This window comes from Pleuronectes platessa, chromosome 1, assembly GCF_947347685.1.
Source record: "Pleuronectes platessa chromosome 1, fPlePla1.1, whole genome shotgun sequence".
NCBI lineage: Eukaryota > Metazoa > Chordata > Actinopteri > Pleuronectiformes > Pleuronectidae > Pleuronectes > Pleuronectes platessa.
This window is the reverse complement of record NC_070626.1, coordinates 18053155-18077972: the sequence shown is the minus strand read 5'-3', so window position 1 is coordinate 18077972 and position 24818 is coordinate 18053155. Positions and strand designations below refer to the sequence as shown.

Sequence of the window (24818 nt, the reverse complement as noted above, 5' to 3'; positions counted from 1 at the left end):
CTGCACTTTAACTAAAGATGTTGAGCTGTGCAATACACACTCTCCTCTCTCCCTCTCCCCTCTCTCTCTCTCACACACACACACACAAACACACAGGGTCATGGAGTCGTTCATGCAATGGGGTTATCGATCCACTCCGGGCTGTCAGGAGATTTTTCAGTTTTTGTTTTTTAATGATATAACAGGGTATGAGGTGAGCAGAGTAATCTCCATCCTCACAGCCTCTCAGGGTGGGAAACAGTGGCTGGAGAGTTGCGATTGGCTCTAACAGTAGCGCCCCCAGCCCAGAGAGGCCAGATCTTCCATGTGACGTTCAGACGCTGGGGTTCATGTTGAAACACCAGGACATGAGCTAAAAAAACATATCAATAAAGCTGTTCAATTTCACGCTGAGGCCGTTACTTCATGTGCTGCTTGACAATGTGACAGGGTTTACTGTTGCCTGTAAATAAGGCGACTTATACGGTGGATTTTCAGTGAGGCCAAATTCTATCCATCAGACCTTCTCCATATCAATAAAGATGTTATTTTAAATGGATCAATATGAACATTGCACTTTTCTCACTGAATCATATTTACAGTGCGCTCCAGAATTATTGGCATTAGGTGCAGATAACTAAAAAATAAACAGACCAAGCAGCAGCTCAGACTTTTGTTAAGATCAAATTCTTTCTATTTTCATTTTAGAAAATTAGGTCTGCCAGTCACAGCTGCTAAACTCAAGTTGCAAATCCAAAAATCTTCTGGTAATCAAATTCCTTAGTTTTTGGAGTCGTCAGGAACGAAGGTATCACATTTACGGGAATGCCCCAAAATACAAAGTGCCAAACATTTTGTCATCTGTTCTCAGCTGAATCTGACTTCATGACAATAATTCTGATCTTTCTGAGCAAAGGAAAACAGCTGATTCCTCGATTTATTTATCTCACGTGGAGCTTGTCTAAACCAGCCGTGCCAATAATTCTGAACGCTCTGACACAACGGATCAATGGCGACACGAGGATGGTGCTGACACAGCACAGTTGAGAAGTGAGACTACAGGGATGATAGAAGAATAAATACAAGTCTTGAAAAAGCCTGTGTCTGTGTGACTGATCATGTTAAATCACTGTGGAGGACACACGCGCTGTATCGCTAAGTGATGAGGCACATGTGGAATGTGACAAGCTGCAAAAATTACATTGGATTCATACGACAGTGGTAAGTTCACAATGAGTAGCTTTAGCATTCCGCCTGCTGAAGTGTCCTTGGGCAAGACACTGAGCCCTCACAGCAGTGGGCGAGTGATGTTTGCACAGAGTTGCACTGTATGAATGTGTGTGAATGGGGGAAGAAACGGGTGAATGGGCCAAAACTGTACCATGAAAGGCTTTGAGTGGTCATCAAGCATAGAAAAGCTCCTAGATAAATACAGGCCATTTATCATATCTTCATGTGGGCACTGTAGATACTGTGTTCTCTACATAACAAGGAAAACCAAGCTGAGAGAGTGAATCATTGCTCTATAAGCAAATACTGTTCAAATGTTTCCCTGATGAAATTATTCATTGATTTTCCAAATGATTTTGTATTCACGCACTAAAATAGTAGAACAGCTGCGTGGCTTGAACACAGCCAATGGAATCAATAACTAAAATCATTATACAAAAGTAGGCTTTTGTGACATTACAGCATTTATTTAATGGCATCACACAAGAAAAGTGTACAGTAATGGCAGTATAAAGTTTTACATTTTTTTTTTAAATCACATTTTCCTTCAAGAGTAACCGTGACAAAGTTAAGTGACAATAGATGTAAAAACGATCAAGTAAAAACCATGCACGGTCAAATAGGCAGAAAACACAATCATAAAAAAATCCGTCCAATGATTTTTGGAGGACAAAATGTTCCAGCATCACACTGGTCGACGTATTTAAAAAAAGGAGCCCAAATTTCTCACAATACAAAATGAAAAGTTCAAGTAATTTCATTATTAAACCTATTTACTCAGCACAGATGCATCGAGGGGTCATTCTCAATGACAATGACAAGGCTTCATGAACACTTATTTTAGCCCAGCCTGCTTATCTCACCAGTTAGGAAAACATTCAAACATACCAACGACTGACCAAAAGAATGATTGACTGAAGAAGAACAGCAGCTTGACCAAAACAACAGCAGATGATTCAGAAGCTTAGAAAAACATTTGAATTCTTCTTCTATTTTCTGCTTGAGCACAATAACTCTCTTGTCCATAACTCCCAGTTGTTCTGTAGCATGTTTATCAGTGTAGTCACACTATAGGACAGCATCAGACTGTGGGAGCGGGGGAACAGAAGGCACCTCTGGTGAAACGTACACTACAAAGTCCACTGTTCCAAGAGCTATAGCTCACTTGTTTAAGTTCCCCAGATTATAATGATTATGCACTCTTTTGGAATTCCTGCTGGAGTATAAAAACTACAATTTAAAAATTGCATGATTAGAGTCCCGACAGGCTGCAGGCTGGACCAGACGGTGGCGTACTATCTTCAGTTATATTCACCAGAATCCAGTGGAATATTTGGCTTGAGGCGGCTACAAGTAAAGGGCGGATTTATTGTGTTTTTCATTCCCTTTGTTCTCGCTCCAGTTCTTCAGTCCTTCAGGAAGAGAGGTGTCCTCTTCAGATTCACCAAGCCCTTCAACAAACTCCTCATACGACGACTTCTCCTGAAAGGGACGAGGTCCGAGCAGCTCGACCATGTCCGCCTTATCGAGCATCTCTCTTTCCAGAAGACATTTTGCCACCTGCAACAGTAATGAACAAACATTGTACAACATAATAGAGAAACTATATCAATTAAGGCTCCATCATCGATTCAAATGCATGTGGTACTAATGAGGAACTAATTCGAAAAGCAGGTATTCTTTTGCACTTACAATGTCAAACAGGCTGTGACGCATCAGTAGCAGCCATATATAACTAATATTATCAGTATATGATGACAACTTGCTCTTCAACGACATCTTATCCATCTTCCTCGCAATTCTCTTTCACTTTTTGCCCTCGTAATTTGTTGCATCATTCTCTTCTGTGAGCAGCTTCAGGGGAACACACTAGCCTACTCAGCTTTACCTCTCTCCATCTGTTCCTAGAGTGAGAACACTGCTCTCACCTTCTCCACCAGTTCTTTCTTCTCAGTGACAAGCTGCACTGTTCGCTGGAAGGCCGCATCTATGAGCAGGCGGACCTCCTGGTCTATGAGCTGGGCTGTGGGTTCACTGAAGGGTTTCTCAGTCACAATGTCGCCCTGCTGAGGGAGGTCGAAGGAGACCTGACCCACCGCCTCATTCATCCCAAACTGTACGACCTAAAAACACAAAGAGGAAAGAGCACTGATGAGGCGGAGCCAAAAAAAATTCTCTTTTTAGCCATTTTCTCAGATGAACTTAGGTTAATGTCCAGAGCCTCAGACTCTTTGTGTACATGTAGCAGATAACAATAGATAATCTGTGGCAGGCACCTCCTCACTTAATGGAAATATTCTGTTTGGTTTAGAGGCAGGAAGCAGGATAGAAATCACTACGCCCATTCACATTTCCCTGGACAATAACCACCTCTTTCATTATGAATAAATCCACTAAATAAGACACGACAGAGACTTTTGCACAGGGGGAGTAAGTTTAATGTCCGGTCCATCTGATTCAGACATATGAGTTCTCACGTACAGCTCCCAGAGGTAATGACTAGAAAAGATCAGTTTGAAAGCTCATCATTAGGCAAAATGGCAAACGGTGCTGCTTCACTTCAAATCCACTACTTGTTATGCGCCTTGTTTTCCAGGCAAGATACTTTTGGCCATTTCCACGTTTATTGATAGGACACTTAGCGGGGAAATGGGGAGAGACAGAGGGGAGGACACGCAGCGAAGAACCGGGCTCGTTACCAAACCCTTTGGCCGCTGCAGGGGGACTCAGGCCTCTATATTTATTTTGAGGGGCGCCTGCTAAATGTGTCGATTGGCTTTTAACCGAGCTCCTAGAGATAATCAGGACTATAGGCTGATCTTCCAGTTGTTTGTCGGCAAGGTGCAGCACAGGAAGTTCTTATGAAAGAACATGAATCCATGTTTCAGACAAATCTGACCTGATCATAATGAAACAGCTAGTTTCCACATTTATTTTTTATTCAGGTATCAATATATATATGTCTTGACTACATTATCCGACTGCTTCATTTTTAACGACTTTTAATCCAGAATCCCCAGTGCCTTACAGCTTTGTGTTTCTATGGACAGGTTTGCTCTGGAACATGCTGATTACCTGTGCGTAGGCCGATTGTGTGACGCTCCTGAGGTCATTGTGGGCTCTGGTGGTGACTTGACGGAGGAAAACCTGCTCAGCCACTCGGCCGCCGAGCATCATGCACATCCTGTCAAACAGCTGCTCCTGGGTGAACAGGTACTGATCCTGAGGCAGATACTGGACATAACCTACACCTTTCCCTCTGGGGACAATGGACACCTGAGGGAGAACATTACAATCAATCCAATAATCAGTATAATCAAAGGCTGGAGATCTTACTTTCCCTACGGGTGACGACATCAAAAATTCTGGTGAATCAGTCTGTTTACCTTAAGCAGAGGGTCTGCATGTTCCAGGAACCAGCCCGTCACAGCATGTCCGGCCTCGTGATAGGCCACGGTGGTTTTCTCTGGGAGCTGCAGGGTCCGAGTCTTTTTCTCGGAACCTGAGAACAGGGAAAAAGTCTTTCACTGTCTGTTTTGTGCACACAGTAAGTTATCAGGGCTGATGTGCTTTACTGAACACAGTTGAGAAGATGTTGGGTTGATGGAGCCAAACATGCATGAAATCTAGTGGCCAGTCATGCTCAAATGAAATCACACTGTAAGTTAAGTAAAGAACTTCAAATCAAATCCTAATAGAGAAGCCTGTATGTGATAATATGTGACGTATGGGATGTAGTGTAAGTTAAGACATTAACCGCCTATGTCTTTAATTAAAGCACTAAGTTCATATGTATGGATCCATATGAAATGATAATCAATATAAGAGCATATAGTTGATCAAAACTTTAAGACCATTGCATTCCCTGCTGACTGACTTGATTAATGTGTATACCCCTCATCACACAGTCCTTCTATGAGCATTGTCATAACATCAAGTCTGTAAATGTGGTTGTTAACTTACCTCCAATTACTCTTTCAACTGCCTGTTCAAAGTGCTTGGTGCTGACGTGCTGGTGGAGGTGTCGTGCAGCGATCAGAGCCGCCTCATTACACACATTAGCGATGTCAGCCCCTGGTACACACAGGAAGACATCACAATCAAGTTAGACGGTGATGTGACGTGAAGAGGAAAATCAAAAACCGGCACAGAAGATGAATTGTACGACCACTGTGTGATTGAGGGAGAGACTGAGCTGTGTGTAAATATGTGTAACCATGATTAAATATCTATTGTTCCTACCAGTAAAACCTGGGGTTAGTGCAGCTAGTTTTCTGGCCAGAGCCTCTGCTTCTATACTGGAGTCCAACTTCAGAGGTTTTAAATGCACTTTAAAGATGGACGCCCTTCCTTTAATGTCTGGTGGGCCTGTGGAAAACAAACAAGAAAACAAGAATATGGTTACGTTTGTATCATGTGCCATTCAGAGTATCTGCTTTTTTTTTAAACAGAAGAACGATACGTACTGAAGTACTCAGCAAAGTGAGATGAAAAGAACTGCTACTGCTACAACAACCATAGACACCAAAGTATTCTGTGGATCATTCATGTCAACAGCAGCATAAGAGAGTAGGTCAGATCAAATTAGGACTTTTAGCATCAACAGCTAAATGCTAAAACTCATCTTGCTCAGTTGGGGATCAAACTGAAAGACACAGCAAATCCTCATTCAGCAGCTTCAGCTCTGAAAGCAAAACAACTGTTCTCATCGACGAGGAAAAGTCATAGAGTCAATGACAATGATAGATCTTTTCTTTAAAACTGATAACAGAGAATAACCTCAGGGTAGGAAAGAATGTGGGGGGTTACTAAAGGACCAATCAGATCTGAGCTGGAAGCATCGATTACGTTTGCATTATTCATGCAAGCGAAAACCACACTTTTATTTTTAAATAAGTCACATAATGGTGTGTCAAATGATTTAACCAACTGATAAAACATTAATCATCAAAGTGTTTTGGGAAATATTATCTCACCAACACCGAGGGAACAAAGAAACTCAATGATAGAGAGAGGAGCCCGCCCTGTGTCCCATCCCTCCCTCACGTTGGCCTCCACTTATCTAATCCCTCTTTTATAAAAAGCCAGCTCTCTCAATTTTACACAGATTCTTTATTAGAGAGAAAAACGCCCTGCCCACCATTATCCTGCCCTGCCTGTGCAAAGCAAATAAGATCTGCAGGCAGAAAAACATCAACCATTAAATAAAAAGTGCACAGTGTGTAATACAAACTTTTAACTGATATAACATATGAAAAGGTGCCAAAAACTTGAAACATAAGGAAATAGGCTTGATGCAAATATTCATGGGAAACCAGTGCAGTAAGAGCATGAGTTATATTAAAGTCAAGTTTAAAGCAAAAGGTTAAATCTTGGTCTACATGTGCAGTAATGCTACTGAATTGCACCGGCTGCTGTTGCAAAACGCCTGATATGCAGAGCTTAAATACTGGGGAGGTTATTTTGTATATTCCTGCTTCAGCAAAGAATCATAACAAGTCCCAACATGACAGGAAGAGGTCACACAGACATACTCAGGATTTCAGATCATCCCTTTGCTTCCATCCGTCCATCCATTCATTATCTATGCTACTCATGCTTTGAGGGTCGGAGGATCAAATCAGGGCTGAGGTTGTGCGAGAGGCAGGATACACCCTGGACAGCGAGTACAACCATTCACACTCACATTCAAACCTATGGTCAATTTAGAGTTTCCAAACAACCGAAACCCAAATTTGCAAATCCTTGGACTGTAGAAGTCTCTTGAGAATAACTATGTAAAGAGCATATTCATATGTATAGTATTAATACATTTAAAGAAATGTGGGAGGACAAACTGCGACCTGTCCAGGGTGTCCCCCACTTCTCGCCCAATATCCGCTGGGACTGGCTCCAGCCCTGCAGCCCTCAAAGGACAAGCAGTGTGTCTTGTCTTATCTTGGACAAGGTAAATAACATTTACTCTGAGCACACAATGAAATACTAACTTGGAAATGTGGCAATATCTTAGTTTGTGTTATTACCCTTGCTGCCAGAGGGGGGCTACAGCTTCTTAAACACTGTGAGTTTAAAGACGCACAAAGAGAGGAAGAAATTGATCTAAGTGCGTCACTGTACCAATGTAGACATGTCGATCAAAGCGTCCAGGCCTCATCAGAGCTGGATCCAGGATATCAGCTCGATTGGTTCCAGCCAATATGACCACGTTGGTGCTACTGTTGAACCCTGAAGAGAAGAGAGTGGTGATTGAGGTGTTATGACATTTTACACCAGTAACGGGAGAGAAGTTCAAACCCAGACTGAAATAAAAATGACAGCCTACCGTCCATTTCCACCAGCAGCTGGTTGAGTGTGTTTTCCTGCTCGCTCTGGTCACCAGAGTTCCCTCTCCTCCTGCCCACAGCATCGATCTCGTCAATGAACAGGATGCAGGGGGCGTTTTTTCGAGCCTTGGCAAACATGTCCCTTATCTAATACAGGACAGGGCAAATAGAAATCAGAAATGTCATGTTGATACTCAGACAGAGAGGAAGGTGTGTTTATGGACTGTACATAAAGATGGAAGACATGACTGCTCCCCAAAAGTGAACCCAAAGCGTCTCAATCTCCACCTAGTGGCTGGATGCAGTATAAGTCCGAAAAGTCACCTCCTCCTCCAGATTGGACATGAACCAAAATAAAAGGCAATGAACAATATCTAATACATTTTACTCCATGTTGCTTTCTGTAACTTTCGGTAGTACTTATAACACTGATCTATGTTAAATTTTGGGGGCAGAGTCGTACTGCAGCTGAGGACTGACCCGAGCTGCGCCCACACCAACAAACATTTCCTGGAACTCGGAGCCGCTGATGGTGATGAAGGGAACATCGGCTTCCCCTGCAGTCGCCTTTGCGAGCAACGTCTTCCCATTTCCAGGTGGCCCTGACAGCACAGCACCCTGAGAATAATGATGTTAAAAAAATGTTTTATGTACTGTAGCCCAAATGTATGGGCTTGTCATTGATTCAACCATTATGAAAATACTTCACACCTTTGGGATCTTGGCTCCGAGATCCTTGTACTGAGACGGGTTCTTCAGGAAATTGACAAACTCCAGGATCTCCAGTTTGGCTTCTTCGCAGCCTGCAACGTCCTTGAAGCGCACACTGATGTTGTCTGTGATTATCTTGGCTTTGGATTCACTCATGCTGAAGGGGTTTGCTCCTCCCCCACCTCCACGTCCACCTGCCATGGGCCCCCGCCGCATGGCAAACAACAAATATCCAACCAAAAGTATAGATGGGAGAACAGCGGCAAGAAGTGTCCTGTGGAGGAAGAAAGAGAACTTAAATTACACCGGGATCCAAAGGGGGGAAAATTATATACATAGAAGTTAAGCTGCTTTAATATGAAAATTGTAGCTTCTCACCCATCGCCTTCAGTGCTGTAGAACACAGGTACTTTGTGGGGGGGGTTCAGGCCTATTTCCTGCTGTGCCATATTCAAGTTATGCTCAAACGAGTCAACACTGCCAATGTTGAACCACAGATAGCTCTGAAACGCAGACAATACAAAACACCTTACTTACTTTAAGGGTCTTCCACATTGTCATAGAGCAATCATTGTTTTAATATAAGATGTGAACACAAACAAATATGGAACATGTGAGAAGAAACATGCAGAGTTTAATCAAGCATTTTCTGTGATTTTATTATTATTTGTTACTACTTCTCCTTTATTATATTGTTTCTGGCTGATGCATCTATTTTCAGGTCAGACGTCTTATGCAATATTACATATATTAGTATTTGTGCGATACAATCAGGTTTTATGACAATCTATGACCGACACCTAACCATTTCAAAATGTTATTCGGTTGCAACTGACCACTTCTGATGCGTTGACTCCGCCTGCAGGATAAACTTTGACGTACTGTTTGTTGACAACCTCCAGATGATCCACCTGCGAAGATCAAGAACCAATTTGTCCACATGAGACACAGAGAGACAGGGAGTTCGGAGTCAGAAGATCTCAAGACTCTTCTCCAACTTACCAAGCCTCTGCTCAAGTAGTGATGCACAAAGTCCCGCCACAAGATCTGGACGCCCGTCTCTCTGAAGTGAAAGTAGAGTAAAGCTGAGGCCATGCCTGCTGCACCGAGGGCAACGTTCTGCAGCACTCTTCTATCCAAGGGGAACTCATCCTGTAAGAGAAAGAAGTGTCGTCAGAAGAAGAGCTGGACTGATCGGTTGATAATCTGCAGCGCGTTTCTGTACTTGCAGCACATGTGTCGTCATATTGATGAAGTTGTTTTCTAAATATACACTATAACATTGTTTGTTCTATTAGCAGCATGTTGCAGGATGTTGAGATGGCCCCTCACAGATGTTGAATGAACTAATTGGAAGTCGTTTTGGATAAAAGCATCAGCTCTATGTTGTCTTATTTGTGTTTGTGTATATAAATGAAATGCGTCAAAAAACTTGAAAAAGAGTCAGTTGCTTGCACCTGAAATCTCGTCCACCAATGTGATTCTTCCTTTTTTCCTCCTTTTCTTCTTTCGCCATCATCGTTGTTTGAGTCGCCTCCAGGAGACTCCTGCTCTTTGGGACTTTCATCTAAAAAGTGACAGGGACCAAACTGTAAACTGCAGCAGATCTGAAGAGAGAGACAATGTACAAATGGTGTTTTCAATTATCACAGCCTCCACTCACCTTCCACTGATTTGTTGACGCCAGCGCTCGCTTCCCTCTTTGGGAAAAACTTTTCAAAACCTGAACCAGTGCAACGACAAACACAAAGAACAAGAGAATTAGATAAATAGAAGAAACAGGCTTTAGGTCACTCATTCAGCCGCATCACACAGGAGGTGGTTTACCTCTTGGTGGTTTGTTGGAGCTGAGTAACCGAGTAAGCGAGACTCTGTGTTGATAACGCCCTGCATGTTTCCTTTGGATTAGTGACGTCTGAAATAACATCAACAGTGTGTGATGAATATTAGCATGACAGGAAAAGAATTGCACAGCAGAGACATCAAACATTAATGTAATAGGTGAAGATAGACCTAATCTAAATGGCAGTGCTGCTGGTTTCTACTGCTGACAGGAACCAGTCGCACACACTAGCTTTTGAAATCTGTCCCTCCACCTGTTTCCTCAAACCACATTATATACAGGATTAGTGAAATCTTACTATGACCTGGGTTTTCTCTTCTGTGTCACAATCAACCCACTTTCATAAAGTTGTTATAACACAGTCGCAGATAACACACGTATACGTGACAGTGAGCAGCTGCTACACAGTTCTCATGTTATTATATTGGTTATTTCTGCAGACCACTATAATGAAGATGAATGAAAAGTGCAAAATATTTGACAGACATCTTGGTAAGATGTTTATAAATACATGTTTACATATTTTAAATCATGGAATATATGAAAAACAAATAAAGGATTAACAAATATAATAATACAATTCATCTATATTGGATATATTTTTTGAACAAAAGGATTCTATTAATTTCTCTACATATCTGTCCCTATATAACCCAAAGTTACAGCTAATATTAGCTGAACATTTACCATCCAAAGTCCAGCAGCCAGAGACATTTCCCATTATAATGGTACAGGTCAGGGATGGTGGTGAAGCCAAGAACAGTTTGTTAGATTGTGTGTCAGCGTGTTACATGTTTTTGTTTCAATGGAACTCGTGTCAATAAATTAAGAAACATTCAGCAGCTCTTTTAATGATCAGGTAAATACACTGTCTGGACTTTATCTGGTTTGTTCCACTTCAGCAGTCCACAGAAGAAAGTCAAGTCTGTGTCAGACAATAAAAACCTCTGTTACATCTTATTTTGAAAATTTTGGTTATTTATGAAAAGGCCAGTCACTGAGAAATCCAACCTGCAATTGAAAAAGTCCATTGAGCTGTTAATCCCCACAAATAACTGAGTTTTAGATGCACATTATTTTATAACTATTCATGTTCTCATTGTTATTATTGAAGATGCAGTTTACATGTCTGCAAAATTGCAAACGTTTGCATGACCCATTTAAAAAAAAGTAAATGCAAACCAAGGGGTGATAGCTCGGAAGTATCCTGAATGAGTGATACTCAAACAGTGCTGCAGTAATTCCAGATTTGCTCTGTCCACTAACATCCGGTCTGAACAGGACCAAAGTGGGTTAGGGCTGCAAAACACCACTGTTTCGTGCATATACAAGTAGCGGTTGTGAATAACACAATGCACGATAGAGAGGCTCTGTAATAAACAAGCGTGTCACCGTACCGCCTCCAGGGCGCCGCTGGAGTGGAAAGTAGCCGGGATCGTGAACAAGTCTCGGCTCCACGTCCGGACCGACCGCACTCGGCTCCGGAAGGGCCCGACGCTCACGAAGAGGAGAGCCATGAAGTGCGCTTCTTCTCCCGGCTGAACTTCACTGGACCGCCCGAGCCATGGAGGAGCCAAGAAGATGCAACGCTGACAAGGAGCACGGTGGCGTCGCGAAGTTGCCTGTGTCAGTGCTGCTCTGCAGGTCGGTGCTGCAGGGGGCGTGTGTCTCACACAGGACCCACACAAAGGACGGGGTCAGCGGGTACATTCTGTTCCCGCACCGCAGAATGCACTGCTCTCCATGCGGTCCACATTCATGACACCTCTGTGCCACACATATCGAGTTTAGGACTCTGACTCTGCACGGTGACTGTGGTAAATCTCAACACACCCGTATGGTACACAGTGTACTGAACACGACGTTGCATAAAGACCCGAGTATACACATCACTCATGTAACAGTGTGCTGCTTCACGTGCAGCAGAGTGGGCGTGACCACTCCACATGCTGCCCTACCTATCTGTATCTACTCATTGTACATTTAGTACCTTAATTGAGATTTTGCAATACTTATGTTTCTTTAGTCCTTTTATTATTGTATCTGCTACTTTTTACATTTGACATGATATAATTAGCTGTCTTTGATTTTAAATGGCAATTTTAATTTGCTTCTAGTAGTTGTTTTCTTGTTTTTATTTCTCCTCCTTTCAAAGGAACTTGTAATAGCTATTTTAAAAGATGCTATATAAACATTATTATTATTAAAATAATAATGCGACTTTCTATTTATACACAATTACCCAATCGACAGAAGATTAATTAGCTCAGCCAAGGAGGTTATTCGTCTGCATTCGGTTATTTACATTCATTTTTGTGCAGATTCAGCAGATTCATTTTCTTTCAAATTGAGAGAAAGAGCCATTTTCAAACAATTTCCTTAATATTAATCTAAAGATCTTGTTTCTGTGTCCCACAGAGTGAGTTGGGAGAGCATTCTCACCTCTCAGCTTTATCTGACGGCTGAAGACACTTGCAGATTTGGGATTTTGCAAAGAAAATATGATGTATTGTTGTAAAATAAACTCGAGCTTCCTCCCGTATTCCAAAGACATGCAGATGGGAAACTCTGAAGGTATAAATGATTGTCTCTATATCTGTGATACACTGGTGACCTGTCCAGAGTGTAGCCCACCTCCCCCCAGTGTTAGCTGGGAAAGTACAAGCAGTGTAGATAAAGGAAAGATACATGGATGTTATAAATTCAAAATAGTTTAGATTTACACCCCTCTACCACTCTGGCCCAAAATTCATATTCGATCAAATTCGTGAAAATGTGAATCTTTGACAAACCGCTGCACCTTTGATATACTTAATTTTATTCATGCTCGACTCCACATGACTCCACAACAGGGCATGGCTTTAACCAACACTATGTACATCTGAGAAAATACAGTACATCATGCTGAAGATATCACAGCCAAGACTCATTATTTTTAAAACAAATACACGAGGTCAACATTTACACGTTATTACCAGAGGTGGCGCTGTAACCTCTGGGTCAATCTCTGTGACAAAATGTGCTGTAGATATGTTGAGACTGAGAGCTAAGTATTATCATGAGGTTAACAGCTGTATGTTACCTGACAATCCTAGGCCCCCTATGTTCATGAATGTTCACATCTATTCACGACACTGACGCTGCACTGAACTGAAGCAGAGTAAACACAGATCAAACGGGCTGACATGACTTCACAGTTCTGAATATAAGGAAAAGATTATTAAACTCTCACGTTTCTTTTCTTTATCGGTTAAACTTACAATGAAATGTTCTGGTAATGCATGCTTTGATTATACGCAATCATTTTAATTATGGTTTTAAAGAGTGTAGATACAACTTTATTGTCAAACGATTATATGTTAGTATTCTTTCCAGTATCCAGAATGGCTAATTGAAAGAATTAACCGACTCAGAGGAGGGCTGTGTTGTGTGCTGATGTGCAAACAGGATGCTACAAAGAAATATTGTTTTTAGGGCCTGGGAATATTTGTAAGACCTCATGAAATGTTTCTCAGAACAACAGATTATGACGCTGAGAGGAGATCAGGCACGTAACACAGACGGAGGACGAGTACAGAGTGTTTTAGGGTCATTACATGGGAAATAAACAGTTGGAGGTGAAGGCAGATTATGTTAAATGACGTTAAACAGAAGCTACAGTGATGTTATGATTGGAGATTTAATCAATTTCCTTTTGTAAACAAACTGGATTTTTTGTTATGCAATAATAACTTACATGACCAAATACACTTTAAATTCGCAGCTTAGCCTTTTCTGACATGTTTGCAAGATTTAGACTATTAAAATAAAAACATAGCTGGAAACTGAAAGGTGAGTTTTTGGTTAATATCATCTTTTAAGTTTCTCTTTTGAGGCTGAACTTACTGTGACTGTTAAAATCCACCACTGTTGCACACAATAACCTTCAAGTTTAGCATTCAGCGAAGTTAGCAGTATAGATTAATGCAGTTGAGGCTTTTAAGGATTGATAAACAGCTTCTGCATGAACAAGCACCCACTTCCATGTATCGTTTCACTGTAGGTTATTCATATTGTGCATTTATACAAGCAGACACACTAATGTGACTACCTCACTTCACACCTACAGTGTTCATTCGACCAATTACAACAGGAATCAAAAGATTTGCTAAAAATATATATATATATATATATTAATTTCCAGATGGGTTTCTGTTCCCTGCTTCATGATGTAGTGCACCGGAAAACCCTACAATTTGAACATGTGATAAAACCAAAGGGCGAAAAACTTAATCAGTCTTCCTTGACCGGGGGGGGGGGGGAACAGAACATGAGGCAAAGTGAAACATCCAGTAATAGCGGGTGGTCCTCTCCGGAGCTACGTGTCTTTCACATCCGACTCGTCGTCCTGCTTCCTTTCAGTCATTCGGGCACATCGCGGACAAGTTGTGGAGTTGTCATAATAACAATCTCTAAAGAGACAAAACAAAGACCAACAATTCGATTGCATTCTATCATAAGAGAACAGCAGGTCCTGGGTGTTTGAGGGAGAATACAACCTGTAACTAATTGTTACATAGACTAGATATCAGATTAATGTATCCATCTGGGTAATGGCTTTTTAAATGATGGTTCAGTGTTCAGGAAATTGTACCATGCTGCTACCAGTTGTGTGGGATGAACTTGTTTTCTTATTTCTCTGGATGCAGTTTAAAAGTATTGCGGTTTTTCAGAAATGAACTCTGGAAATAAAAGTTTGCCTTTTTTCGCAGGAGGAGATTGTCTGGGTCAGACGCATTCACGACAACAGGAACACGCCCTAAACATGTAGGAGACGGGCGGCACCCGGATAGAGCATGCAGGGGGCAGGGCGTGACCAGTCGTGCTTTTTCACATACAGCCCCTCCTGGACTTCAGTGTTGAAAAGCAGCTCAGGTTAACTGGTAATCTTTGACCAGTGTATACCAGTAGCTTGAGGTGTTTGGGGTTACTAGTAGCTTCACACATTCTCTTTAACCTCAACACTCTGATAAATGGCTGGTTGGTGACTAACCTGTGGAAGACAGCTGAGCAGTCGTGGCAGACTGAGGTATGACTGTCGAATGGGAACAAGATGTCTCCCTCCTTACACAGCTCGCACACAAATCCTTTGGCTTGACACCACTACACGCACACAAACACACAAGTACACAGCACGCACATACATACAAAAGAGAAAACAAAGTCAGATTTCTCTGAGGACCACAGGATCTCTACAACCAAATAAGGTGTTATACTTTCTAACAAAGAGAAATCAGCGGTACCATCATATTTTTCCTTTGTGTTTAATGTATGAGCTCACCTCACAATCTAGTTTTATGTGTTTGGCAAATGTAGTATGGATCTCTGTGAGGGAACAGCTGAGTCTGCCACTGGAGATGTCGATCAAATCCTGTAGTGAGTACATGTCGTTGTTCTCCACGAAGTGCTGCCGATCATGTAGCTGGAGAACACAAACACACACACACACACAGTGGGAAACTGCTTCATAACACATATGCAGACAACCTTGCAGACAGAAAAACAGATATGAAACTATCTCATTGGGTCATCCTGCAGCATCCAACATCCAAAATTATCAATTTGTTTCAACATTTTAAATATTCTGAAATCAAACAGCCAGCTTTATTTGTATAAACTGACTAGTGTCACTGCAAGTTTAATAACAGCAACCTTTGGTAATTCAGTTCCCCAACTCCACCACACTGTGGTGCTGTTGTTACATGTTACTTATGGGGTACATATGCCACTGTCCTGCAGATGACGTTGTGAGAGCACATATCATTTTAATCGTGGTAAATAGAAGCTGTAAATCGTTGCCGACCTGTAGCAGTAGCCGAGCCTCCATCGCCTCCTTGCAGGTAATAAAATAAGGTTTCATCAGCAGAACATCTTGACGAAGTTTCTGTGAAGGAAAACACATCCGTCTCACTTAATGCACAGAGCTGCAGTTGATGTCCTCGTCCAGTGCTCCTGCTGGCAGAACTGGATTCAACAGTTGTTTGAACTTCATCATAACATCATCTGATTGTGTTAGAATGGGTGGTGTGACAAAACAACAACAGTAACTATGGTGAAGGAGTCAATGGCTAGAGCTAGAACTGAGAAAGACTGTCAAGTACAACTAGAACTGTGCCTCTGGTTTCATTCAGCTTGAGAACCCTTTCACTTCCATCTCTTGTTGCTGGGTTTTTACCAACAAGCCTCCAGAAAATTGAAGTTACGCACCCTGATCTCCACCAGCTCCTCCACAAAGTTGAACAGCAGAGGGTTGATTTCTTTCAGCTTTAGCACAGGGCGTGAGATCATCAGGGCCAGGTAGCGCATCGAGGAGCGACAAACCTGAAAAAGGAGACACACCTTCAGACAGTGGACTGGCTGGATATGCCCATGTCAACACGATAATGGACCTTTCATACCGACAAGGTGACGTAGGTGAAACCTGAATTGGCGGACAGCCATTGTGCTTCACCTGACCAGGAATAGCAACCCTCCTTCTGATCTGGGTTAAACTAGAAAATAGGTCAGATGCTGACTGGCCTTCATAACCAGGCATTTATATTACTGTAGTATAGATGTTTAAACAACATTAAGCTGACTCCCTCTTGAGTGACTTTTTTATGACTTGGCAAAGCTCCCGGGAGACACAGAAAACATGATTATCACCGGCTGTTCAGTCCTTCTCGTGACCGTTCTATTGACAATGACAAGTGAAAGTGATGGAGTGGATCCCTGAAGTTTATTTTATACTGTAATACAATTCTGTGTAATTCTGTTATTGTGTTATAAAGCAGAGGACTACAATTTGAGACTGTTTCAGCAGTTACAGTTAGTGTTAACAGAGACCCTTTTCAGACCAGTGCCAAGTTCGGGACTGAACACACCCGGATGCGTCCCAAATCCGATCAGTCAGAGCACATTTAAGGTGGTCTGGGACGCATGTTTTCCAATCAGGGAACCGTCAGCAACAACCGCCGAATGATGATATGTTCACTTAAACATGTGTGTGCATGCGCAGTTGATGTTAGCTTAAAAAGAATTGTCATTAGTTGGTATATTAATGAGGAGGAGATGTTGTTACATGTCGTTTTACTTGTTTTCTGCGGTTGTTGTACCTTGCGTGGTTCAAACTCCCAGTTGTGGATGACACGAGCTGGGACAATGGCCGTGTCATTCCAGTGGCATGTGCTGCAGTAATATTGGCCAGTGTAGTCACACTGTCTGGCCTCAGTTGGCACACCCCCTGCAAGATAAATATGGTACAGTACACAACAAGTTGCAGAAACTGGATCAATTGTATCCAAAGCCCGATCAGGCAGCCACACTATCTGATGATAAATCAAGCTTATGACTCTCAGAAATAAAAATGCTACTTCATTATAGATACAAAATTCACTAAACAAAGAACACAAGACTCCAATCAGCAAAAGTACAATAGTTGTTGTTGAGGAAACCAGGCAAAACGCCTGCAGTGCAAACACCAACATTTTACAGTGAATGACTGAAATAAGTCAGATTTTCTGATGAATCCATATCTGAGATTTATGGCAGCAACATATCCTCATACTCACTCAGTGAAATAGGCGTGCGGCATTCTGCACACCGGTAGTCTTGGCGGTCAAGTCCTATCTCAGGGCAGATGCTGAGCTCGTACGCCGACTGGTGGCTGACCTTTGACCTCACGCAGGGCTTAGTGATCAGGTTCATACACTTACTATGGCAACGGTAGTAGCAACCTGGGAGGAAATGGATAAGTACATGCCGGTGTGACAATTTATTGTACGATAATTAGACAAAGTAACATCATGCGAGTGTGACACAGGATTGGTTGTTCGGTTTGGTTGGTTGATTATTGGTTGGCCGATATGAGCCTCTCACAGACATATGACGATCTGCATTTATATGAAGACTTTTATTTGACAAAATAAATAATGTGAAGAATTTATGTTTAATTTCTTAATTCAAGCTCTAAATGTGGTTGCATTTCAGTTTTATTTATAGTAAATTTAATGGATAAACTATAAAATATTAAGCCTTGATTACATTTCTTTGTGATAATGGTTTGATAACAACATGTCAGGAATCATTGACAATGTTTATATATATTTATTAGGGCTGTCAACATTAGGGAAAGCAACATGATCGTCTCTGGCTGTGTCTGTGAGAGCCCTGTGGCAAGCACCACTGCCACAAACTAATTATCCTCACTCATAAAATACTCCTCACTAGTTATCACGACCTGATCAGTACATGAAGTAACTTAGTGTTTGTTCGATTCGTTCCAGAGTTTATGAGGCTGCATTTAAACATCATGAAAAGGGACTCGTCAACATTGTGTGCTCAGTACAACACGAGCCGTGACGCTCACCGTCAGGGTAACAATGACTGATCCGACCGAATCGACTCATAACCAAACACATGACCGTACGTTTGTCACCTAAATCATCCCAACAAAAAATGAACTATGAACGTGAACTAGTTCATTTTCATCTGCATGAACTGAACTTGGAACTGGTTCTTTTTTAAGTGTGAACTGGCTCAACACTGCTTCTACAGATGGGCTCAGATTTAATTGTGTAAAGGTTTGGTTGTTTGTTTGATTTAAAAAAGAAAAGAAAAAAGTTTTATTCAACCAACATATATTTGCATAAAAAAAGAGAGCGCAAAGGCTAATATATATATATATATATATATATATATATATATTGACCAATATGTCAAAATCTGATTTATTTTTGCTCTCTAATATTAATATCGTCCCCTCAAAAATCCAGATCGGTCGGGCTCTAGCTTTTACATCTCAAGAAAAACCTTGGTTTAGAGCAAGCAACCATTTTTAATGATTTAGGAGTTCAGCACAACATTTACCTTCACAGTGCTGTATCAGACTCATACGTTGGATGGAGTGTCTCACCTGTGCATGTATACCAAGTCTGGATAAGGCCCCAGATGATGGCGCTACACTTGTCACACGTCTGTTTCACGCTTTTGCTCTTTTCCTTGGAGAAGCGATGCTCCAGCAGGATTCTAAGATTAGGCTCGTCCTCCTCAGGGTCCTGTCGAAGGACAAAGTACAAACTCAAAGTGTAGTCGCAGTTTTACAATTGTCAAAGACATGCTCTATATACGCATAAAATATCTGCACAATACCAGTTTGTGCACAATGAAGCACTGACACCATCTCCTAGACATATTAAATTCCTCATTCTACCAAAGGTGTTGATGTGATATTTTCCTCTACATATCTATCTATGTATGTATTTTCATTTCCCATTTGTTCCTCTCCCTTGAGTGCCAAAGATCAACTTTTTGATCAACTGAATCAGCTGCATTATTATATCTACAAAGTGCTCTAGGAGAATTGCATTTTGTTTACAGCGTGTATATGACATTCAGCAGGATTTCTAATGATCTTCTTGTTTAACTCTCTGACACTGATCACCACTGCAAATATTATGTCTGTACTGAAATAAGTGAATTAAGATAATGGCACTCAGTAGAGCTCATCCCACCACAAAGGCCCAACAGTCCCCTCAGGCTCAGATTAAATCAAGCTGCACCAAATTCCACATGCTCATAGATATCAGTTATCTTAATGTGTTGAACGTTCCGTGAGAAGATGGGCAAATGTTGGAAAATGCTTCATCTCGCAATGTAAAAAAAAGTGAAATTTTACTCCAACTTGGCTAGCATCAGCTACTACAAACATCATGTTAACCACTTCTCAGTTCCAACCTTAAGCTCCTGCAGTTTTAGACGCAGGTGTATAAGTTTCACCACGGTGTCCTTCTGTCTCTCCGAGTGTTCTGGCAGCTCCAGGATCAGCTTCTTACACTCCTCTATGGCCATTTGCAGCTGTTCAATGTCTGACGGCACAAAAGAACCCTGGAAGGAAGGAAGGACGGACGTTTTACAATATAAATTTAATTTACTGTTGTTAAGCTGTTAAACATTGAGGTGAATCGCGGAAACAATGTTTTACTCACCACCGGCCTGGAGAAGTGGTCCTCAGCTAGACCGAGGTACATGGTCCGATCTGAGCTGTGGGTTCTGCTCCCAGAGAACAGCTCAGGTCTGGCTTCTAGAAAAACAAGGGCAATGCGGCATGAAGAGCTGCACACACACACACAACCACACACACAATGGTGTCTCCTTAGTCTCCTTAGTCACACATGCTGATTATACACTGACCGACAGTCACTGTGTGATTGTGGTCTCTCACCTGACTGTGGCCATTCAACACTCAAGAAGTCGAATAGGGACGACTGCAGGAATCCTGGATAATTGTCCCATAAGTTCTGGTAATGTATAACCAAGACAGCTGACAAGACCGACTCAGACAATCTGATTAAAGCTGCGGCTCAACCAGGGTGGATGAACTTTGAAATTCTGAAAGCTTGTTGTTGCATAATCTCTGTGCACCGCTGAATTAACTAATAACAATACAAACCATTATCCTACATGTATACATCGACAACTGCTGCTGCTACGGTTTTAGTAAATACAAGTCTTTCACTTGTTTTACCATAGAGATGTGTGCACAGATGTTTGTGTGCTGTATAATTTGATGTAGCAGAGTCCTGTCAAATGTGAGGTGATTCTGATCCTTTTTAGTAACACAACTTTAACAATAGGCCCAACTTTGAGGATAATACAATGAGTGAAATAACATTTATTGATTATTCACTCAACTCTGCAAGATCAAAAGGTTGTAAATCCAATATTCAGTCTATGAAAAGTTGTTTGCCGTCCACCAACTCCTGAAATAGATAATAGGCTTTTTTAAATTCTGGCTTTATGATGAGCAGAGTCACATACTTAGTAAACACTTGATGGTTTCAGTATCAATGCTTTCGTTATTGAGTACAGCTATAATGACATGACGGAGGGACACTGAACTTTGTTTGTCCTTGGAGGGGCTGAGAAATGTCTGTATTTCTACTTCTCATAAGAAGGGTGGGATACATCTGGTCACAGAAATACAGCAGAATACAAATTTAGAAATCTATATGGCATCTCCAGTGTAGTCAAGTTCAATCCGACATACCCGTCGGATCAAAATTACTATAAAACAATGCGCTGTTTATGTAGGGTAGTACAGAAATATATCAGATACAAGCACTCGTATTTAACTGTTCCCTTACACTGGGTGTTGCTTTTCTTTCCTTTTGTTTTTAAACACTTTGTTTCAGCAGACTGTTCTTTTTGTCAACTATTGACACCACAAACAACCAGCTAAATTGTACTAATGAGCTAAAACACAACAGAAGAACTTAACCCTTGAAGAGACATGCAAGCTCAAATTGCATCTTTTAAATTATGCATTTAAACAAGGCTATATTTTTTAACTTACACTGCATCTTACAGACAAATGCTGTTATTACCTGTATACAGCTCTGAAAAGAAGGGAATTCAGCTGCTCAGTGTCAGACAGACATGCAAATAAGGCTGTGAAATCAACTCAGCTATAACATTGTTTGCCTGGAAATGAAATGAAACAGAAGAGTTGCATATTTCCTCAATCCTCAAATACAGGAAGTGTTAGTGTGGTGCTGCTTTCCCCAATGCTTTTCATTTCCTCTGGTGCAGCCCCAGTATTTCCTACTTCCTTTTCTATGAGATTAGAGTTACTCTGAACAACCCACTGTTCTTTATGCTTTAGTGTTTATTGGAGACCCTTAAAATGTAGTCAAAGTCAGTTTCACAAGGGGGATAGTTCACCAAATATGAAAATTCACTCATTATATACTCACCACTATGCCGATGGGGTGGGGGGTGGGTGAAGTGTTTGAGTCCACAATACTCTTGAGGAGTTTCAGGGGTAAACAGTGTTTAGCCCAGGCGACCTCTTCTTCAGACGTAAAAAAAAAGAAAAAACAGAAAGAACACAACATGCCTCCATGCTGCTCGTGTGGTGTCATCCAAGTGTCCGCAAGCCTCAACATTCATATTCTACTGGAAACAAGGTCCTTTACACTGTGATTTAAACCTAAATGTCCACTACCTGAAGTGGCGGAGCTAGCGAACGTAGCCACAGGATGGTTTTTACAAGGGTCCGTGAACCCATCTCAAAGGAAGATATCAGAGGACCTTTAGGCTCGTTTTGGGTCGAATATGTTATGGTTTTTCTGTTGTTTTATTATGTCTACAGATATCGTGCACCATTGACTTCGATTGTGCTGGATTCAGCTGCAGCGCTGCCTATCCCTGAGACTCCAGAAGTGTTTTGTGGACTCAAACACTTCATCCACCCCCCATCGGCATAGTGGTGAGTAGATCATGAGTGAATTTTTATTTTTCTGAAAACTACTCCTTTAAAACCCCATACAGTAAGTGAGTCACCGTAACACCATAACCAATTGATTAATACAACATTTTATCCTAATTTTCCCCAAGGCAAACACAAGGACAGCTGTGTATTGTGCACTATTCAGGGCAGACCTCAGACAGGGGCCTTTTAGTATTCTTACACAAAAATCCTAAATCAATTGGTCTCTTTTCACAAACTGGGCATTTTTCTTAGCAGAGAAAAACATGTGATGGCTCGATCTCTGCCAAAGTGGACTAACCACACTTTATCTCAACAAACGTTAGAATGCATCACATCAGAGCTGATTAGTGCTCATTCCTCATCCTCACAGTTTGATTGGCTGCAAAACAAAGCAGCAGTTCTTTGCTTTCTCTGATACTTTAGCAACTAGAATGAAGGCAAAACAGACCTGTGCCAGTTCGTGTGTTTTGACCAATAAAAAAGGGAGACGTTGATTCATGAGGTTTTGTGAACACAAGATGATAAACAAACCCATTGGTGCAGGAAAAAGCGATACAACTTACTGACAGTAATGTTTTTCAGTGTAGTGCTGTAAATGCAGGATATGCCACCAAAAGTGTTCATTGAATTAGATCTAATAAATGCCTTGACTACATTTACACCTGTTGGCTCATTGAATTACATTACAGGTGTGAAGGACACCTCAGAGCGAGGTGAGACTCTACACTTGAAATACCTGAAATGAGAGAAATTCTCCTGATTTGCCTTTGAGGGAACCAGGGCCGACCTTACCATGCTGCGGGGGCGTCTTGCCTCCTTGGGGATCATCTTCTTCCTCTCCCCGATCAAATGGATTGAGGCGGGCTTGGCGAAAAAGTGTGAGTTTCTCGTCATACTCCATTTCTTCGGCTACATCTTGGGAAGACAAGACACATGACACAATGAGTGGTCGGTTGATCTCTGCTCACACAAGACCATCATTTAGGGAAGACTTAACTGAAACAACTGAACGGATTTCCACAAAACTTGGTGGGAGGATGCGTGAAAGAACTTTGTTGCAGATCCAGGAATTATTTGTCATTAACACGACTCACACACTGCAAGGGTAGGGCAGGGTGTTTAGCAACATTTTCACTGTTTTCCCAGAGAATAATTCCTGGATCTCAGGCACATTTAGGGGACTGATATTGAATTTGAGGGGAAGGTTAGCCTTTAGGCACAGGTTTGTGCTCTCAGTTAGTGGTTCTAGTTGTGCGGTGTATTCCCGCTGCTAAAGGACAATAAAAAACCCAAAATAAAACCATACAGGTCAAGAAGGAAAGGTTCAAATTACAAGTTGCATTCAAATCTTAAAAAACAAATCAAGTCCCACAAATCAACATGCAAAGGGCTGGGGAGACAAGTGATTTCAAATGATTCTCAGTTTAGGGGATGCTTTTTGATTAAAATGGCATTAAACTACATTACTCATATTAAAATAGCTGCTCTCTTCAGATGGACGACAACTGCACTTTTGCTCAGCAGGCTGCAAATCTGCCAACAGGAAGTCATTTCAGAACAATCATTAGGATGCAGACGACTTGATACAGTATGAAAGAAATATTTGGCATCAACATCTTTGCTCAGCACATGGAGTTAATCAAGGAAACCCTGCAAAGCCCCGAACACGTTATAAACACAGGCTGGAGCCTCTTTTCCCTCATTGGTAAACCTGCCTCATCTTCAACCGTCTCCCTAAAGGCTGTTACAACCTTCAGTGTGTGTCCTGCATCACTGCTACACGTTTAGCATTGGACTCAGATGGATGACAGCTGTGGCACAGATAGTAAACATCACTGCACAGATGTCAACAGCAGGCTAACGCTAGCTAGTTAACTCGCCTCGCAGACAACCCGGTGCTGTGATGTTTGGGATGCTAACGATGGCTATAGCCTGAGAGCTCGGTGCTGCTGGAGGCTTACCACGCAGTTCACCTCACTGATCATGAGGGCAGAGGCGCTGGTGAGATGTATGTGTTGCGGTTTGTACGCGCAGTCCCTCCGTGTTGTTTGTCTCCTTAATCAGCGACATCACCAGGCTAACGAGTTCTAAAACATCCACATCCGCTCAGCAGTTTCAAAGTAAAATCCTTCAAGCGGCAAACAAGCAGCAGCATCGTGAATAATACGAGGAGGTGATAGGGATAATGAATAATGGTTTTAAACGTATTGAGGAAAAACAAACACGATGGTTTTGTCGCTTTCTTGTAGTGTAAACAAGAGGTTTAGGTGGACGTGATGCTGTATGCTTTTATTTTGAAAATAGTTACTTGACATCCTGTCGTTTTCCTGTTTTTGATGCTTAAATTTGGATTAAAAAAGTAGCTTGATTAGGTTTATGCCACACCCGTCTTTAATAGTCTTTTGGGAAAATATCATTTGTTTTCTGAACGGATATTGTCAGG

General features: G+C 41.6%; 2 protein-coding genes across 3 annotated transcripts; both read right to left on the bottom strand.

Moving 5' to 3' along the window:
• Window positions 1–1661: 1661 nt before the first annotated feature.
• LOC128444014 (AFG3-like protein 1) lies at window positions 1662–11941 on the bottom strand. The gene is made up of 17 exons (XM_053426304.1): window positions 11484–11941; window positions 10071–10158; window positions 9907–9966; window positions 9701–9810; window positions 9246–9395; window positions 9080–9154; window positions 8622–8746; window positions 8244–8517; window positions 8013–8150; window positions 7532–7679; window positions 7327–7434; window positions 5452–5577; window positions 5173–5283; window positions 4596–4711; window positions 4285–4485; window positions 3138–3332; window positions 1662–2769 (listed from the first exon to the last, which is right to left on the bottom strand). Exons 1-17 carry the CDS (start codon window positions 11601–11603, stop codon window positions 2557–2559), a joined length of 2358 nt encoding a protein of 785 aa, XP_053282279.1. The 5' UTR covers window positions 11604–11941; the 3' UTR covers window positions 1662–2556.
• Window positions 11942–12887: 946 nt separating this feature from the next.
• def8 (differentially expressed in FDCP 8 homolog) lies at window positions 12888–24473 on the bottom strand. Of its 2 annotated transcripts, XM_053423874.1 has the most exons (12): window positions 24337–24473; window positions 23168–23290; window positions 20091–20185; window positions 19840–19989; window positions 19019–19160; window positions 17676–17840; window positions 17220–17347; window positions 16333–16446; window positions 15929–16009; window positions 15407–15547; window positions 15119–15228; window positions 12888–14537 (listed from the first exon to the last, which is right to left on the bottom strand). In XM_053423874.1, exons 2-12 carry the CDS (start codon window positions 23274–23276, stop codon window positions 14444–14446), a joined length of 1329 nt encoding a protein of 442 aa, XP_053279849.1. In that variant the 5' UTR covers window positions 23277–23290; window positions 24337–24473; the 3' UTR covers window positions 12888–14443. The 2 variants fall into 2 exon arrangements, with proteins under 2 accessions (XP_053279849.1, XP_053279856.1); XM_053423881.1 differs by lacking the exons at window positions 23168–23290; window positions 24337–24473 and adding an exon at window positions 21489–21704.
• Between the last annotated feature and the right edge of the window lie 345 nt (window positions 24474–24818).